The sequence below is a fragment of the Ovis aries genome, chromosome 4 (assembly GCF_016772045.2).
Source record: "Ovis aries strain OAR_USU_Benz2616 breed Rambouillet chromosome 4, ARS-UI_Ramb_v3.0, whole genome shotgun sequence".
NCBI lineage: Eukaryota > Metazoa > Chordata > Mammalia > Artiodactyla > Bovidae > Ovis > Ovis aries.
Genome location: NC_056057.1, coordinates 21,335,470 through 21,356,205, shown reverse-complemented (window position 1 = coordinate 21,356,205; position 20,736 = coordinate 21,335,470). Strand labels below are relative to the sequence as shown.

The following is a 20,736-nucleotide window of genomic DNA, read 5'->3' as shown; positions in this document are numbered from 1 at the left end:
GGGATTTGATTAAGGTCATACCTGAATGGTCTAGTGGTTTTCTCCAGTTTCTTTAATTACAGTCTGAATTTGGCAATATTGAGTTCATGATCTGAGCCACAGTCAGCTCCCAGTCTTGTTTTTGTTGACTGTATAGAGCTTCTCCATCTTTGGCTGCAAAGAATATAATCAATCTGATTTTGGTGTTGACCATCTGGTGATGTCCATGTGTAGAGTCTTCTCTTTTGTTGGGAGGGTCTTCTCTTTTGGGAGAGGGTGTTTGCTATGACCAGTGCATGCTCTTGGCAGAACTCTATAAGCCTTTGCCCTGCTTCATTCTGTACTCCGAGATGCCTGTTAATACAAACTTGGATCTTTTATTGTTGCTTGTTGTTTACTTAGTTTGTTGCAGACACAAAAATCAATAACTATAAAAGTAAATAAAGTGCAGTTCTTATTCTTGAAGTTCTTAACTAATGTAGGAAAGAGACACATATGTGTGAAGAACAACATTCTAGGAAAGAATACAGGTGGTTGACATTCATTGAGTGCGTGAGTGTGACCATAGGAACATGTTAGGTCTGCTGCCATAACAGAATACCACAGACTGGGTGACTTAAACAGCAGAAATTTGTTTTCTTTCAATTTTGGAAACTGGAAGCTTGAGATGAAGTTGACAGCAGGGTTGGCTTCTGGCTTCTCTCTTTGGTTTGCAGATGGCTGCCTTCTCACTGTAACCTTACAGGGGCACTCTTCATGTGACTCCTTCTCTAATGAGGACATCAGTCCTAAAGGATTCATGCCCTATGACCTCATTCAACTTTATTCCTTAAAAGTATCTCCAAATACAGCCACATTCAGGATTAGGGCTTCCATGAATGAATTTTTGGGAACACTGTTCAGTCCCTTAGAGAAGCATCTGCTGAAGAGGTGATGTTTTAAGCTAGTTCTCTGATCTAATTTGCAAGGAGTTCAATGCACATTTTTATATGTTGTTATTCACAGTGCTTTGCTTTTATAAGTTTAACTATGATCTGTTTTTCATGTATACATTTATAGTTGAAATACACTTTTTAAATGAATTTACTGCACATACTGTGGTTGTCACAAGGTCTGACAACAGTGTAACTAAGGAAGAGGATGGTATATATGCCAATTAGAGACAGAGGAATGTTAAGCCAAAAAATGGAAATGCCTTTATTAAGTAATTATTTTAGTTAGACTCTAATGACATGTATTATCTCTCATTTGTTTTCAGAATATTCCCATATTTACCTCTCAGGAATTTTTATTTTCAAAAAGTTCTTCTAAGATTATATATGCAGATGACACCACCCTTATGGCAGAAAGTGAAGAGGAACTAAAGAGACTCTTTTTTTTTTGGGGGGGGGGAATATTTGAAAGATAATTTATTTGATATTATATAATTCATTTGATAATATATGAATGTCTGTGCTGTGCTTAGTTGCTCAGTCGTGTCTGACTCTTTGCCACCCCATGGACTGTAGCCCGCCAGGCTCCTCTGTCCATGGGATTCTCCAGGAAAGACTATTGGAGTGGTTGCCCAAGCCCTCCTCCAGGGGCTCTTCTCAACCCAGGAATCGAACTGGGGTCTTCTGCATTGCAGGTGGATTCTTTACCAGCTGAGCTTCTAGGGAAGCCCATATGAATGTCTGCTGCTGCTGCTGCTAAGTCGCTTCAGTCGTGTTCGACTCTGCGCGACCCCACAGACAGCAGCCCACCAGGCTCCCCCGTCCCTGGGATTCTCCAGGCAAGAACACTGGAGTGGGTTGCCATTTCCTTCTCCAAAAGAGACTCTTGATGAAAGTGAAAGAGGAGAGTGAAAAAGTTGGCTTAAAGCTCAACATTCAGAAAACTAAGATCATGGCATTCGGTCCCTTCACTTCATGGGAAATAGATGGGAAACAGTGGAAACAGCGTCAGACTTTATTTTTGGGGGCTCCAAAATCACTGCAGATGGTGACTGCAGCCATGAAATTAAAAGACGTTTACTCCTTTGAAGGAAAGTTATGACCAACCTCGACAGCATATTGAAAAGCAGAGACATTTCTTTGCCAACAAAGGTCCATCTAGTCAAGGCTATGGTTTTTCCAGTGGTCATGTATGGATGTGAGAGTTGGACTGTGAAGAAAGCTGAGTGCCGAAGAATTGATGCTTTTGAACTGTGGTGTTGGAGAAGACTCTTGAGAGTTCCTTGGACTGCAAGGAGATCCAACCAGTCCATTCGGAAGGAGATCAGCCCTGGGATTTCTTTGGAAGGAATGATGCTAAAGCTGAAACTCCAATACTCTGGCCACCTCATGCGAAGAGGTGACTCATTAGAAAAGACTCTGATGCTGGGAGGGATTGGGGGCAGGAGGAGAAGGGGATGACAGAGGATGAGATGGCTGGATGGCATCACTGACTCGATGGACATGAGTTTGAGTGAACTCCGGGAGATGGTGATGGACAGGGAGGACTGGCATGCTGAGATTCACGGGGTTGCAAAATGTCAGACACGACTGAGCGACTGAACTAAACTGAACTGAAGATTATATAATGCATTTTACAGATTATCCTTTTTCTTGCCAATCTTTTGAATTCTCTTGTTTACATTCTAGATAAGTGAGTCATATTGTATTAGAAACAAATTATACAATTATTTAAGGTGATTTTAGAGAAACTTCGGGTTGGAAGTGATCATTCCAAACTTATATTGTATAAATTTCTGGTCATTCATCATCTACTCAAACCCTACTCAAATGTGAAACTGTTTCATAAGACCTTTTCTTCTTCACAGTGCTTTCTTTATAACTCTTCTTTTATTCAGTAACACTCTATTATTCTTGCATGTTTCTAATTACCTTTCTTTATGCCTTTGCATACTATGATGTCAGCTGTTTATCTTCCAAGATATTATTGCATTTGTTCATTTTGCAAGGTATTGTTGATTATTGCAATATAGGAAATCTATCCTAATTTTAAAGTTATTCATGTACCCAGTTGCCTTATTTAACACTCTATTTACACTCTTCTATGGTTTATTCTTGTCTTGATTTTGTCGGTAAAACATAATATTTTTTGCAAATTGTGAGTTTGTCTCTATTTACTTTTTTATAGTAACTAAGATTTAGTCTAAATTTATGATGTACCAACACTAAGAAAATATTTTAATACATTATTTCATCTGATTCTCATAATAGTTATATATAGTAACTCATTTCCATTTTACAAATGAGTAAACAGAGGCATTGATGGGTTAAGCAATATGTTTACAGAGTTCTTAAATTTACAGAGGCAAAACTTGAACTTGAGCAATCTAACAGCCTTCTTCCAGCTCTCAAATTTATGTTCTGACTGTAGTGGCTGGGACCTCTGGTGCAAAGTGTGCAGGAATGTTTCTTAATGGTTTTAGTGGGAATTCTTCCATGTTTTGCCCCTGAGTATGATATCACCACAGGTTTCTGTTAGAATTTTCCTTTTATTGGTTGCTTTCTCAAAATTCTCTGGTTTTAAGTCAGGAGTGGGTTTTACATCTTATCAAATGCTTTTTCATCATCACTATGTGCTATAACTTCTGTTCCTTGGATTAACTTCTTCAGAATGTTTTAATAATTTTCTTTTCTATTTATTTAGTTTTGGCTGTGCTGGGTCTCTGTTGCTGTGAGGGCTTTTCTCTGGTTGTAGAGAGCAGAGGCTACTCTCTAGTCATGGTGGCCAGGCTTCTCACTGCAGTGTCTTCTCTTGATGCAGAGCAGTCTCGAGGGCTATCAGGCTTCAGTAGTTGTGGTGTGTGGACTCAGTAGTTGCGGTTTGTGGGCTTTAGAGCATAGGTTCAATATTTGTGGTGTACAGGCTTAGCTGCTCCATGGCACGTGGGATCTTCCCGGAACAGGGATTGAACCCCTGTCTCCTGCATTGGCAGGCTGATTCTTTATCACTGAGCCACCAGGGAAGCCCTTTCAGACTATTTTTTTTTTAACAAAAAATGGATGTATCAGATTACTTTTAAACATTATACTAATTTTTTCACTTATACCTTAATACAGTTATGTTAGTTGAGATACACGTGTATTTGATCCTGATGTGATAATATATAACTACACAGCTGCACTTGATTTATCCTAAATAATAGTATTTCATTTTAAATTTCTGTGTGTTTAAAAAAATAATGCTGACTATAAGATTATGCCACTCTGATAAAATGCTGATGTTTCATCTCTTTGTGCACATTGCAACAGTTTTGCAAAACAGTCTTTCCTTGAAATTTGGTAAAAAAAATTTTTTCCATTAGATCAGCTGTCCTGTCATCATTTTAGGAGGTTATTTTAGATTGTTTTTCTATTTCTTCCAATGTAATTTTTCTGTCATCTACTCTATCTCTTCTTCAGTTAATCATTTATATTTTGTAAAAACTCATTGAGATTTCAAATTCTTAGTTTAAAATTATATGTATTATTATATAATTTAAAATTATTTTATGTATCTTTCCTGTTTTCTTATCTACAGAGTTGTTTAGTTTTATCTTTCCATTGTTTGTTTCTGGATAAAACTTGCCAAAAATCATCAAATTATGTTTTTCCAAATAATCATTGAAATTTGCTTTTCTCTTATCTGTTTATAACTTTTCTTTTACTTTTTGTTGTTTTGTAAGAGTTTATTTTGGCCCCTGATCCTTTACATAATGTGTACTTGAAATTATCTTTTCTATCTTTATGGCCTACCTTATCTATATTGTCTTTTTATGCAGAAATATTAAAATGTTATACAAATACTTCTATACTGCTTCATATTCTGTTATCTTGTATATCTAAATATAAGTTCTCAGAGGGCAGGAATCATGTGTTGACTTTTTAATGCTGCAAGACTCCTAGAATAGCATTTTTACATATAATAGACTTAAAAATTTTTTTTTAATTGAAGTATAATTGCTTTACAGAATTTTGTGATTTTCTGTCTTATATCAACAAGAATCAGCCACAGGTACACCACGTCCCCTCCCTCCAAGACCTCCCTCCCATCTCCCTCCCCATCCCACCCTTCAGTCTATCTCAGAGCCCCTGTTTGAGTTCCCTGAGTCATACAGAAAATTCCCACTGGCTATCTATTTTGCATATGGCATTGTAAATTTCTATGTTACTCTCTCCATACACCTCCCCATCTCCCTCCTCTCCTCCCACCGTGTCCATAGGTCTGTTCTCTATGTCTGTTTATCCACTGCTGCCTTGAAAATAAATTCATCAGTGCCATCTCTTCAGATTCCATATATATGTGAATATATGACATTTATATTTCTTTCTCTGACTTACTTCACTCTGTGTAATAGGCACTAGTTTCGTCCACCTCATTAGAACAGATTCAAATGCATTCCTTTTTATCACTGAGTAGTATTCCATTGAATATATGTAACACGGCTTCTTTGCCCATTCATCTGCTGATGGACATCTAGGTTGCTTCCATGTTCTAGCTATTGTAAACAGTGCTGCAGTGAACATGGGGTACATACGTCTTTTTCAGTTTTGATTTCCTCAGGGTATATGCCTAGGCATGGGATTGCTGAGTCATATGGTGGTTTTATTCCTAGCTTTTTAAGGAGTCCTGATACTATCTTCCATAGTAACTGTATCAGTTTACATTTCCACTAGCAGTGCAAGAGCGTTCCCTTTTCTCTACACCCTCTCCAGCATTTATTGTTTGTAGACTTGTTGTTGATGGCCATTCTGACTGGTGTGAGGTGCTATCTCATTGTAGTTTTGATTTGCATTTCTCTAATAATGAGTGATGTACATGTAATAGACTTCAAATGAAGGAATGAAATACCTAATGTTAAATACTACAGAAAGTGTTAGTCACTCGGTCGTGTCCAACTCTTTGCATCCCCAGGAACTGTAGCAGGCAAGGCTCCTCTGTCTGTGGAATTCTCCAGGTAAAAATACTGGAGGGGGTAGCCATTCTGCTCTCCAGGGGATCTTCCCCACCCAGGGTTCAAACCCAGGTCTCCTGCACTGCAGGCAGATTCTTTACTGTCTGAGCCACCAGAGAAGCCCTCTGTAGGTAGAGCAGAACATTAATAAATATTATGCTGTGGCTAACATTTCTTTTTCTTTTTTGGTTGTTTAGCCATAAATTTACAGCAACTGTCAACAGAACATTTGCTACTTGGTGCGAGCTCAATCCACAGTCCTGCAACTATGAAAATGTTCTTGGCTGCAACCAACAACATCTCACTGCTGCTGCTGCTGCTGCTTAGTTGCTTCAGTCGTGTCCGACTCTGTGCGACCCCATAGATGGCAGCCCCTCGTCCCTGGGATTCTCCAGGCAAGAACACTGGAGTGGGTTGCCATTTCCTTCCCCAATGCATGAAAGCGAAAAGTGAAGTGAAGTTGCTCAGTCGTGTCCAACCCTCAGGGACCCCATGGACTGCAGCCTTCTAGGCTCCTCTGTCCATGGGATTTTCCAGGCAAGAGTACTGGAGTGGGGTGCCATTGCCTTCTCTGACAACATCTCACACTTCTCGTTAAAACCAGTTACAACTCAAATTAATCATTCAAAGAAGGCTATTTCCCATCAGATATCAGATTTTGAACATGTGGCTCATATCCCTAGTGCAAACCATGGTCTGGAGGAGTTGGCAGCTCCTACGAACAACCATAGTTCTTTAAGCATTAACCTGAACAGTTCTCATGGTAAAGTAAAGGATGTTACCCAGAGTCTCATCCAAACAGAGGCAGGTCTGCCCAAGGTTACATACAGTATAAAAGGATAGGTTTACATCATCACTTACTAGAGCCATCACTGTTTTGTCAGAAAAGCCTGGATTGACCAAAAGATCAAGTTGTGCTGAACCCCTTTGCTTTCTTGGTGTTTCCTGTGTGCCAGCCACAGATGGTCGCTTCCAGTGTGGATGCTGCCCCTTTGGATATTACGGAGATGGTATCAACTGCAGAGGTAGTGTGACAACTCTTCAAATGGCACAAAGAAAACTATCTAGTTCACTTTTAAGTGCTTAGGAAGATACACTTTTCTATGTATTAAATTTTGTTTACTCCATTTAGTTCACTAACTTCTATTCATTTTATTTATTATTTGGGTATATTCTCTTCACATTTCAAAAAAATTAACACGTGTTTCTCAAATTTTTAATAATGTTGGTATTAAAAAACATTATACTATATAATGCATTACAAATGTAAGAATTAAGTACCTACTTGTCCTAGGGCCTTTGGAAATATTTTGTTTCAACTATGTAATATAATCCACAAGGACTCAATGTACTAAGTATTATTTTTCCCATTATACAGAAAAGAAAGCACAACCTTACAGGGCCAGCTGACATTCCTGGTAGCAAGCAGCTAGATATGAAATAATGGTATGAATAACACTGTGGTCTGGGTTTTTTTCAGCTCACAAATCCTGCATTATTTGTATAAAGTAAGTTTCTCTATAATTCCTCCAGCTCTTAAGAATGAAACAAGTTAGGCATCACTTTAATTTTGAAAGGATTGTTTACTTCTTTTCACAATCATCAGCATAGTTTTCTTTGATACAAATAAAATTTCTGGCTTAGAAGTTACTTTCTAGTGTTCATATTGTCTTTCTTCTAATGTTTTGATTTGTTTGAGACCAGTTTAAGCAACAGAGCTGTTACAGTGTTCCTTTGTTCTGAGTTACCTTGAGGAACTTCATTTTTTTCTTTTTTCTGTAGGAATAATGATAATAACCTTAAATCCTTACATGTTGATAACATAAAACTCCTTTTTATTAGCAAGTAAAACAACCTCAATCATTTCAGTTACTTCAAAAAGTGTTAAATGCCTAATAGAGTATATTGGGTTGTCAGAGAAGCTTTAGAAATAAGAACATATAATAAGCTTATGATGTGTTCCTGGCATTTTGCTCTTTGACATTCTGATTCTCTCTGCCATTCACCAGCATTTAGCTAATTAGTATCTGAAACTAAACTGCTCTCTGAAAGACTGTAATCCCTTTTATGGTTAGCAACCATGTCCAACAGCAGATTTTCTATGCAACTAATTTCCTCATATGGTATATTTTTCTTACCCTATTAATCATTTACCTCAGTCATCCTAGTAGTAAAACAAATATAAGGGGAAAAATAATTTTGTAAATGTATGCAGTCATTATTGTTTAATAGCAATTTCAAATTTTCCAATTTCAGAGAATTTTACTTTTATTATATAATTAAATCTATAGGCAATGTGTATACACTGTATCTACAATTCAGCCTTTTGCCTTGATATATTTTTCATCCTTGGGGAAGAAACAGAGTGTGTTGCCCCAAACATATGCAAATATAAACCTGGTTACACTGGTTCTGACTGCCAAACTGATTAAGTATAGCTTTTATTAGTTTGCATAATAAATTTAATTGATAATATTTCTAAGCCATGAGCTTTATTTTTTACAGCTGTATGTCATCCTGACTGCAAAAACTATGGAAAATGTATTAAGCCTAACATCTGTGAATGTCCCCCAGGACATGATGGAACAACCTGTGATGAAGGTGATAATTCAAATTAAAAATCAAATAATAAAACCAAAATAATGTAATCTTTTAAAAATGTCTTAAAGGTAATTCAGTTTTACTGTGTACATATTAATATATATGTATGAATGCTGGTGAAGGAGTCTAAGTTTTGTTAATGCTTATTAAAAATAATTTATTGAAGATTAAAAACATTTAAATTTGCCAAATCAGAGAGCCAAAAAGCAACAGCTCATACATCTTTGGTAAAAGTATCTGCAGAAATATTTTTTTGATATTTAGTTATATGGAACCATATCCCTATAAATATTTTAGCTTCAAACAAAGGATATCTGCCTATTGAATAATTTCTCAAACACTGGTCCAAGGAACTGCTATTATCAAATAATTAGAAGGTATCAGGTAGTAAAAAGAAACCTAAAAAATCATTTTTTAAAACATATTTATAGCCATATAATTTCATTGCCTTGATTGAAATCTTAAATGGAGAGTTTAGGAAATAGCATTCCTAAAATGGATAATACTTTAAAGAAAAAAATTTGTTATTTTTTAAGTAATATTTTTAAAGAATACATGTTAGTAGATTGTACATATATAATTATTAATAAACTGAGAGCCATGTTGTGTTTTCATGGCAAGGCAAGGCACAAATTAACAAATTACAGTAAACACAGAATGAACTAATGTCCTAGTGGTGTGGATACGACACATTTATAGTCTTCAGGCCTCAGACCTCTTTACTTTCAAGTTTGAGCAGGACAGTTGCTGTCAAGCGTGAATGAGACTACAGTAGACCATCTACAAGTACAGTCAGCACTTGGCATTAAGTAATGGTATTATTGTTATAAGACACGTTATAGAAAGTGCAGGAAAAAATATGATCTTTACTTTTCATTAGGTCACAACCCTTGTGAGCCCAAATAGAAGGAAGGGAAGATGGTATACATATTGAAAGCCACTGAATAAATTAGGCAGAATATGGTTAAAATAAGTATAAGAAGCATATACTGTGTATTCTATAGGATTTCAAAAGAGGGAGATAGACACTGAGCTGAAAACAACATGAAAGGTTAACTGTTAATAAGCAAGACTTAAAATGTGAGGCTGTGTGTGTGTGCTTAGTTGCTCAGTTGTGTCCAACTCTTGCGACCTCATAGACTATAGCCTGCCAGGCTCCATGGGATTCTCCATATGCAAGAATATTGGAGTGGATCGCCATTTCCTTCTCCAGCGGATCTTCCTGACCCAGGAATCACACCCAGATCTCCTGCATTGCAGGCAGACTCTTTACCGACTGAGCTATGAGGGAAGCCCAAAATGTGAGGCTGGAGATGATTAAATATATCTTTCAATTTCTTTCATCCCTTATATGCCATGAGCTCTTTCTATATACAAAGTAAGGCCAGATTACTTGGCTCATTTTGGAGTTTGATGGAAGATCCATCTGAGATCTGGAGAATCTCATAAATATATACATGACTGGGTATTCTCCTAAACCTCCTTTTCTTAAAATGGGATTGGGGTGGCACAATGAAGTCCATGTTTTATGCCATTTCTCTGTATTTAATTATATATATATTTTTTTGTATAGATGTAGTATTTATCTCTATACTCAAGTTTTATAGAGTATATGAGTACTGCCCATTATAAAAAAGGTCTTTTATTCTTTTTATTTTTAAGTGTTAAATTCCGAACCACAGGTATTTCTCGTGGTGTTTTTGTAATGAAAATACATTTTTTCCTAATTAATAGAAATAATCTTAAATTGAATAAGGATTGTTGTTCAGTTGCTCAGTTGTATCTGACTCTTTGTGACCCCATGGACTGTAACCCACCAGGCTCCTCTGTCCATGGGACTCTCCAGGCAAGAATACTGGAGTGGGTTGCCATTTCCTTCTCCAGTGTAAGGATTAGAAAACAGAAAACTTAAGATCATTTCTCCATTATAAAAAGTACTAATAAAAGAGAAGTGAGACTTGGGGTGCCTAGAGTGACACCTCAGTAGCAGTGAGCACCCAGGACCCAGAACTTGGTTTCTAAATACTATTCTCCAATAAAAGGAACCAGAAGGAAAAAAAAAAAAAAAAAAGAGGAAAGGGGGCTTTTAAAATATAAATGCTGAAAATGTTCTCTTGTCCAAATTCTAAATCAAAACTTTCTTAAAATTGTTTTAAGGAAACAAGGAGAAATATAAACCTTAAAGGTATTCTCTACAGATAATAAGACTTTAGCAATTTGAGTGAATAAACTTAATTTATTCCAATTATTACTCACAAACTAGTAATTTTTGTATTGCATCTGACTCATGGGAAAAGTTTTTAAATAAGAGCTAAAAGTCTGTCTGAATGTGCGCATCTGTTATAGATATGATAATTTTACGCCTCTGAATGTCAATGCCAAAATTAATTTTTTAAAAATCCTCTAACTGGCTAAAACAACCAAGATAAAATAAAATTCTAAAAAATATAAACTAATCCCCCAAATTTTCAAGCTCACATGATCTGGGATTAATCTTTAATGAATAAACACTTGATTTAATTAAAATAAGCAGGTCTTTAAATTTATAAACATTAAATATAAAACTGTTATTTTACTTAAAATTAAATAAGCTCAAACTAGCTCTGTTACAAAATTTGTCAGCAAGATGAATACCTTGGGATGGTGACTGACTTTGTCTAATTGCTCATGAAATTTTCATGAGTGATCTAAACATAATTGTTGGGAACAAGTGATTTACGTAGACCTTAACGGAAGAGGACTTTAGACTCTTGCTGAGTAAGGCGAGTTAAATGATGAGAATTCATCGAATGGCTAGATCATTTGCAAATAAGATAAAATATTGAACATTAATTGCTAAACTGCTAAGTTGCTTCAGTCGTGTCCGACTCTGTGTAACCCCATAGATGGCAGCCCACCAGGCTCCCCCATCCCTGGGATTCTCCAGGCAAGAACACTGGAGTGGGCTGCCACTTCCTTCTCCAATGCATGAAAGTGAAAAGTGAAAGGGAAGTCGCTAAGTCACATCCGACTCTTCGCAACCCCATGAATTGCAGCCTACCAGGCTCCTCCACCCATGGGATTTTCCAGGCAAGAGTACTGGAGTGGGGTGCCATTGCCTTCTCCAATTGCTAAACAGTCAAAGTTTATTTATTTTTGTCTTATTACAGAAAATCTGAAGATGTTTGGGTCTTATAGTAAACATGTTTTAAACCACATTGAAGAAAATATGTGCTGAGGCACTATATGTTCCTAGAAATTGTGAAATATAATCCTAAATTTGCTAATAAAATATACTGGTAGAGAAAAAAAAAAAGCCAGAGAAAGGAAACTCAATCATTAACTAGAAAAGGTTCAGTCTAAAATAATGGATATTATTCATTTGCTAAAATCTTTCAGTTAATATTGTTTTTATACAAAAAGTGTTACATTATTTTCACCTATAAATCTATCTGAAATCAGCTAAATTTTTCTTAGTGTTTGGAAAATTTCGAAAGGGGAATCTGTCCACACATACCTTATTACCAAAACAGAATAACTGGACATTCACTTTTACAACAAAAACTAAAATCTACTTAATCATCACTTAAAAAAATTAAATTTAAAAATTTATAGGCAAGTTTGCCTTTGTATTACTATTTTTAAATAACTGTATTTAGTTATCACATTAGGAAGAAGTATGAAGCAAGAAAAATCTTATAAAAGATACAAACATCAATCTCTGAACTCCATGGAACAGAACCACATACATAGAAGTTACTAGTACACTGTATTCAGGATTATCCAATACGTATTCTTGAAAAAGCTGAAGATTTATTGTTAAAAAGGTTTTTTCCCAGGCCCTGACAGGAATAAGTCACATATAAAGCTCTATGACCTCAGTAGGTACCCAAAAGTAAACTTTATAAAGTTTTTTCTAAAGATATGACCAATTGTTGAGTTTTTCTAACCTCCACAAGAACAGGTCTTATTTTGAGCTTGGTTTTGACTTATTTTCTTGTTTTTTTCCCAGGTCATTTCACTCTTTACTTCAGAGTTTGGTGGAACATAAGATTAGATTCATAATATTTGCACTATCACACTGAAGGCTCCACTGGTTATGAACACTTCACCAATATATTTCCAAGAGTGCTAACCCACTAGCAACTTATGGCTATAAGCATTGTATGTTATGATTTAGAAATGGTGGTTTTAACAACTTGCAGTTGTGACCTTTTATTTTACTCATTTCTCTGCCTTATGTCCCCATAGATCACACACACATAATGCAACATATAATAATTGAATGTGTGATATTCACAGATTGCTGCCATGTGTTCTTTTAGCTATCTGCCAGCCTCCCTGTAAGAATGGTGGTCACTGCATGAGAAATAATGTGTGCACCTGTCCTGAAGGAGACACTGGTAGGAGATGCCAAAATAGTAAGACACTACTAAATATGTTTGCCAGCTACAGGTAAAGCAAACATGTTAAATAGCAAAACTACTGATATTTAAGGACTAATACTTCATCCCTTTATTTCTAGGTATCTGTGTTCCCATGTTCATTAATGGAGGAAGTGTGTGGGACCAAGCCTTTGCTCTTGCCCTTCTGTCTGGACAGGGAAACAGTGCAACACATGTAAGGGAAATGCCCTTAAAATGCTCAAGTCCACATGGGAACGTAAAGCAGGACTTCAGACAAAGGGCATGTTCATTGTTTTTTGTTTCCTTGCTTTTATTTTTCCTCATTTAGTCCTACTTTAGAATTTATTTATTTTTAGAATTTATCTCTTTTATATCAATCTTCTTCCATTTCCCTGTGCAAAGCAATCCTCCATCCATTGGTTTATTACTGGACTTGCCTAAACTTCTAAATCAAAAAGGTCCTAATTTCCTTACAAAAGATGTATGAGCTTTCCTAAGAAATTCGCAATTAGCATCAGTTGCATCAGTGTTTCAGCTTTAAAACTGTTTTCCATAAATGTCTCTTGGAATGTCAACATTAAACAAACTCCTCTGCCTTATATTGAAATAAATCACTTAATTAAAAAAATATATATCTTTTAAAAACAGAGTAAAATTCCAGTTCCTCTGAACTCTTTCTTTCTAATTAGCAGAGGTACAGGGTATCCTGTATTTTCCAGTCTATCCAATACAGTTGCTAGGATAAATGACATGTATTTAAGTCTTGTCTCAGTTATAAGTAGGAGTCAGGGGAAGTTTTTTTTAAAAAACTACTGATTTCTTGGCCCCGTCTCAGACCAGTTCAGAACCTCCTGAGAGGTTTTATTGCTTTCAATCTAGCTTTTGAGATGATGGCAGTTCTCATTCAAATGCTTCATTTTTTCCATAAAAGTCTAACAATGGGAAAAAGTTAAGGGGAAAAATTCTTTAATTATTGATTTTTAACTATTTCTCACTTTTCTTTAATGAAAATTGTTGTGGCTTATGGTAGGACTAGTAAATTAAGTTTTAAACTTCTATTTTCATTTGCGGCAATCTGCTTTCAGAAATGTAAAAATGGTGGTGACTGTATTGCTCCTAGCATATGCCACTGTCCTACCACATGGGCAGGAGCACAGTGTCAAATACGTAAGCCTACAGAACTCACTTTCTACTCTATGTTCCGAATTTGAATCTATTACAATTATTAAATAAAGTATAGCTTTAAGAGAAAAATATATAGAAAAATAAATCCCAGTATGCTGATCCATTAAAGTTTTAGAAATGGAGGGATGTCTTATCCATTTCTATACCTATTTAAAAGGAATGTATGGTATGTTATATTAATGTTTTGTGTAACTTAGAAAGATCCAAAGTACAGTCTGGGGGGTGTCAGTGAATTCCTCTTAGGTGGACTTAAGAATTTTTTTTTTCATTTTAGAAGATCTTTCTTTCTTTTTCTTCCAGTTTTATTGCAATATAATTGACATTCTGCACTGTATAAGGTGTACAACATAATGATTTTACTTACATACATCATGAAATGATTATCACAATGTTTAGTGAATATTCATCTCATATATGTATAACATTAAAGAGTTTTTTAAAAAAGTATCTTTCCCTTGTGATGAGAACTTTTACTCTCTTATAAGCTTTTGTATATAATGCACAGCGGTGTTAATTATATTTATCGTGTTGTACATTCCATCCCCAGTACTTATTTAACTAGAAGTTTGTGGCTTTTGACTGCTTTCCTCTAAGGGGGAATTAGATGAAGAAGGTTTTATTATATAGTTTAAATGTTTTTCTATATTATAGGGTAGATAAATATCTATCATGGAAATGAGAGAAAATATGAAAAACTTTTAAAAAATACATCTCTCCAAATTCCTTCACCCAGAACTAGTTTCTGCCTTGATTTTCTCATCTTAGCTGTTTCCACTTTTAGTCATAAATTTTTACATAGATGGGATCTCATGCTATAGAGAAAACTCAAATTTTATGTAATTTTGAAACTTGAAATAACATCTTAAAATATTAACAAACATTGACTTAATGGGAAAAACAGAAAATCTCCTCAAAGTACTTTCAAATGTTCAATAACTACATAATATCAAAACTGGTAAAGAAAATGTATTATAAACTGAAATTACACAATTGTAAAATGACTGTACTTTTTTTACTAAAAATACCTGCTCTGCTTTTCAGTATGCTTGAACCACACTCATTTCCATTTGTCAGAGATTCTGCATATAATTTTTATGACTCTTAGAGTTTATTTTATTGTTAATTACTACTCACTTCTCAATCTAGTAAAATATTTTCAAAGAATTCATTAAGTGGTAGTGCTTATGTAAGAAATATATGCTCAAAAATCAGTAATTCACATTGAAAGTTAGATGTAATAAAATGCTATAAAAAGGAACACTCAACATTGATTTGGCCTACTTATTCTGGACAGGGCTTGTGTGGACTACGAGAGAGAATGATGAGATGCTAAAAGCACATTAACGTGAAAATATGCTCCAGTGATTGTGAACTCAGGTACTCTGAGCACAGTCTGAAGATGTGTTTTTGCACCTTGTAGCTTTTGTGTGAGTTTTTAAAAGTCTCCTTCCTCAAAAATGCTTTACTTCTTTCTGTCTGGAAACTGTCTAAATATTGATGATATTATTTATACAAGTTGTTTTACTGCCATCTTCTGGAAAAATTGTTGTAATAAATATTAAATCTATGATGTCTGTGATATGAACAGTGTTTAGTTAGCTGTGGAACCTCGTCCTTTATACAACCTGCTCAACTGTACACAATAGCTCTGATAAAAACATGCCTTTCAATGTTGCATTTATACTAAAGGGATTATTATTCTTATATATGCAAGCTTCAAATATGAGCTATTTAAACATACTTCTCCCGTGAAAAATAACTGTATTGTACATAATTTTACATTATGCCTATATTTAGTCAGTATCACTTTAAAGTGTTTCGGAGTCCTTAGAAACATAATTTTAAATAATATATTAAATTCCATAATATAAATACTATAATTCACTTGGCCTTTCCTCTCATGTTGAACATTTCTGTTATTTACAAACTGCTACTATTATAAGAATTTTTCTCTATAGGTGGGTAGGTAGGTAAATGATAGAGGAAAGAAAAAGACAAAATATAAATAGATATTGAAATAGATATAGGTATTTTAAAACTGCACAGGAAGAGACTTTTAAAGAAGAAATTTCTAGCACAGATAATATGAAAATCTTTAGGAAGCTTCCAATAGAGTTGTTTCACATTAAACTTCCATTAGTAGTACATAAAATTGTCTGTTTTTCCATATGTTGGTCAGTACTGAGTTGCCCCTTTTAAATTTTCGCTAAAAAAGTTTTATTAAAAAGCAAATTATGAATGCTGATTTGAATCTCCTCTCTAAAGAAAACAAAAAGATATGTTTTAAATACTTTAAAATACAGCCAATGAAAATGTTTGCTTTAATAATATTGATATCTTTGTGAAATAGTGAAACTGTTGTGTTGCTTTTGCGGGTGTTTGGTCTTTTGATGTCTGCATATGTGGGTGTTTGCATACTGGTTGCAGAAACATAGTACTGCAGTTGGTCATTCATTGATTCTTTAGAATCAATGGCTTTTGGAATTGTCTGAAGCATTTGTGTTAAAAGACAGTAACTGTAAAAACTTGTGTATTACAGCAATTTGCAATCAAAAGTGTCTTTATGGAAGCAGATGTGTACTCCCCAACATATGTTCTTGCCTCACTGGAGAACAAAGAATATTCTGGAGTCAAAAGTGAAAAGAATATACAGGTATTTTACATTTTAAACAAAGAATGTATGAGATATTGACACCTGCAATCAACTGGGATATTCAGATACAGTAATTTATACCTGTTTGTTAATGCTTTTTGTTCTTTTACTTCTAAAATAGAAAATATACAAGATTTTACTGTTTTCCTCTAAAACTAGAAATCATATCATTTTTGTGTCATTATAGAGTTATCTTGTTACTCAGAATTTTCATGTGCACTTATGGAATTTCAGCGTGTAGATAACAACCATCAAACATTATGTAATATTTCATGACACCAGAGCTGAAAGAGAGCAAGTATTTCACAATATAGATTTAAGACACTAATAATTTATATTTGGTCAAATGCTAGTTAAAAAGACCACCTCTACCCTTAAAAAAAACTTCACCACCTTTACATCAGGGAATCACTACTTCATTGTTGGGGGGGAAGCGTGTTTCTAAACATGTTCGGTGGATCATATGCCACTGAAGCATTGAATATACTCATTTCTTTCCTTGATGATAGTTCTCTCTTCATTTGCGTGCATGCATGCTAAGTCGCTTCAGTACTGTCTGGCTCTTTGCAAACATATGGATGTTGCCTGCTAGGCTCCTCTGTCCACGAGATTTCTCAGGCAAGAATACTGGAGTGGGTCGCGGTGCCCTCCTCCAGGGGACCTTCCCAACTCAGGGATGAAACTCACATCTACTCAGGGATGAAACTCACATCTCTTGTGTCTTCTGCATTGGAAAACAAGTTCTGTACAACTAGCACCACCTGGGAAGCGCCTCTCTTCATTTACTTGATGTATGTTCAGTTGTGTCCTACTCTTTGTGACTCTGTGGGCTGTAGCCCACCAGGCTCCTCTGTCCATGGGATTTTCCAGGCAAAAATAACTGGAGTAGGTTGCCAAAAAACCATTTCAGGGAAAACAATTTTTAAAACTTTTCATATCATTAGAATTAGGATTTCTTTGTATTTTGAAAATCAAGAAAGCAATAAGACTTTCTTGCAGTTTCTGAAGCCCACCTCGCCCAAGTAAATTATAAGCCCAGTGCTATGTAAATATCTATTTAAAAAGTTTCTATGATTGTAAAATGCACTTGTAAAATGAAACTGAATTTTTTAGGCCTCCAATCTTAAATTTCTAAATATTACGAGCCAAGGTATTTTTTCAGTCCTGATTCCTACACAATCACCAAAAAAAAAAAAAAAAAGAAAAAAGAAAAGAAAAGAAAAATTGCAGCAGAACTCTCCAAAAATTTTTTAATCTATTGGTTTAGTTCCTAAGTTGTGTCCGACTCTTGTGACCCTATAGACTGTAGCCTGCCAGGCTCCTCTGTCCATGGGATTCTCTAAGCAAGAATACTGGAGTGGATTGCCATTTACTTCTCCAGGGGATCTTCCCCACCCAGGGATCAAACCCAGGTCTCCTGCACTGCAGGCAGATTCTTTATCAACTGAGCTACTATCTATTAGATTTCCTTTTAAAAAGCAATTATATGCTATTTAACACTTCAAAAAATCCAAGGGTCTTGAATATTAAAGTACTCTGGAGTACATTATATTTTGAAAAATGATAAGGAATTTTATTCCTGAAGATACTGAATCAGACTGGCTTGGTGGCAAAGTGGATATGTGTATCTATCTTTCTCTTAGCACTGGTGTTCCTCATGGAAGGATACGATCTCCGTTTTGAGAAAAACAAGATCATAATAGTATTATGGTTTGAAAACCAGAAAACAAAAGTTACTGAGTATTTGACCAGCTATTATTGAGAAAAATAAATATTTTAATATAAAAGTCTGAGTTTCCTGGATTTGAAGGCATTCTGAATATACTTTGAAATTTTTTTATGGCACAGAAAACCCTATGACCTCAAAAGCTTTCAAGTCCACTTTGACATACTAAACTACTTCCCTATGTTCTATTTTTATGTATTTCTTTACTATCTGAATCCTTCCTCATATGACTACTCGCAGATCATCATTCCCATTTATGTTTCTGAGATCCGTCTGGAACCATATTAGAAAGAAAAAACATGAGGTCATGGGGCAAATGAAACAAAAAGAGTTAGCTCAAGGACCACATGTCCTGCTCTATTGTAACCTGCTCTCCCAAGCTCTTACGGGTTGCTAGAATTTCAATGAAAGAGACAAAGAATTACTGGCTAGAAAGAAGACACGGAGAAAGAGGAAATGGGGAAGGGAAGTGCTAAAGAGGGTAATTTGATGAACAGCTTTGAGAGATTTCATAACTTGCTGCCTAACTGCCAAGTGTATTTCCTACATCCCTGCCACTTGTTTGCTCTGTGACCTCAGGCAAGGTATTAAACCCCACCCGGAGCCTTAATTGTTTTCATCTGTAATATGGAGCTCATATGGGGTTGTCATAGGATTAACGGAGAAGGCAACGGCACCCCACTCCAGTACTCTTGCCTGGAAAATCCTGTGGATGGAGGAGCCTGGTGGGCTGCAGTCCATGGGGTCGCTGAGGGTTGGACACGACTGAGCGACTTCACTGTCACTTTTCACTTTCATGCATTGGAGAAGGAAATGGCAATCCACTCCAGTGTTCTTGCCTGGAGAATCCCAGGGACGGGGAAGCCTGGTGAGCTGCTGTCTACGGGGTCGCACAGAGTCAGACACGACTGAAGCGACGCAGCAGCAGCAGCAGCAGCAGCAGCAGCATAGGATTAAATATGCTAAAATATGTGAAGTACCTAGAACAGTGCCTGGTATGTAGAAAACACTATGTAAGTTTGTTGGTGGTTACATTGAATAGAGGAATAGAGAGAGGTGGAGAAAGAAAAGGATGGACAAAGAGACTTGAGAGCAAATTTTGCAATACATGAATGTCAAAAGTCTTTTCCTGGAGAATATAAAAATACTTATTTGGTTTTATTGAGCATGGATATTTCTTGAATATAACCCTTTACCAAGATGGAATCATATACAATTGTATGCAAGCTCCATTAAATCACAGGTATTTTGACATTTAAATATGATCTTGATTAGACCTCAGTTTTGTGAGAGCAGTTCTTAGTCTCTAGTGCTTTATGTCAGGAGGAAGAAGGTAGCAAATAATGAGTCAGAATTATCTAGTTTTCTAATATTTTTTGAAACTTAATTTCCCTCTTTCTACTGTAGGTCAAATACCATTGAGTAATATCAAGTATAAGAATGGACATTTTTATTCAGAAGAAGTTGAAGTTAACTATTAATACTTGAAGTTTATTTGAACATCATTCTTAAAGCTCTTTTAAAGGTCGAAGAAACTAATAAAAACAGACTGGTCTTAGTTGGCATTGTTGGAGAAAAGGAAAGGAGAAATCCAGATAATCAAAATTTTACTTTGACATGTGATTTGTTATTAACATATTGAAATGATGTTTCTGACACTCACAATATTTAATAAACTGAATATTTTCCCTGTCTTTACTGTGACAGTGTCTTTATCATCTGGGACCAGTCAGCATCACAGAAGGCGTCTGACATATCCAGATATAAAGTGTTAATGCAAAATTAGGAACTCTCAGGACTGTTGCAAGAGCCTTGGTGGGGATGGGGGGGGCTAGGGAAGAGGTCAGGAAAGCAGCTGCTGAAGGTCAGAGAAACTGAGAATGAAGATGTCACTTTAATTCCAAGCATCTAATAGCAAACACCTTTGAAGAAATAATGGCTTCCTATTCATGTCCAGCTTCTAACTCTCTGGAAGGCTCTTTTCATTGGTGAACTCTAACCCAGAACCACACAGAGAAGGGATTCTGGAAAATGTAGCTCCTAGCCTTAGGAGGAAGTGACACTGATGCCAAGGGAACAAAGTGAGCTCACACGGGACATATTGAAAGCTCTGCATTTTACTGCTTTGGACTATATTCTGGAGATAAAGCTATTACTTTTCAGTGATAAAAAACCATGTTTAGTTTGGTCTGTTTATTTTTCATCTCTACTCTTTCTGCTACTCTGACGTGTACTATTTCTGGAGAGCAGGGAAGAAATAATGGAATTTGGAGTTTTACAAGAC

The 20,736-nt window shown here is 35.6% G+C and overlaps 1 protein-coding gene across 1 annotated transcript in view; it reads left to right on the top strand.

Moving 5' to 3' along the window:
* The window catches only part of VWDE (von Willebrand factor D and EGF domains), a 97,378-nt gene that overhangs the window by 42,047 nt on the left and 34,595 nt on the right, over positions 1-20,736 (top strand). Inside the window, 10 exon segments of the mRNA XM_027969095.1 lie at positions 1,039-1,183; positions 6,586-6,721; positions 8,194-8,334; positions 8,386-8,503; positions 12,808-12,903; positions 13,008-13,037; positions 13,040-13,099; positions 13,957-14,055; positions 16,613-16,689; positions 16,691-16,726. Coding sequence (XP_027824896.1) covers positions 1,039-1,183; positions 6,586-6,721; positions 8,194-8,334; positions 8,386-8,503; positions 12,808-12,903; positions 13,008-13,037; positions 13,040-13,099; positions 13,957-14,055; positions 16,613-16,689; positions 16,691-16,726 — 938 coding nt within the window.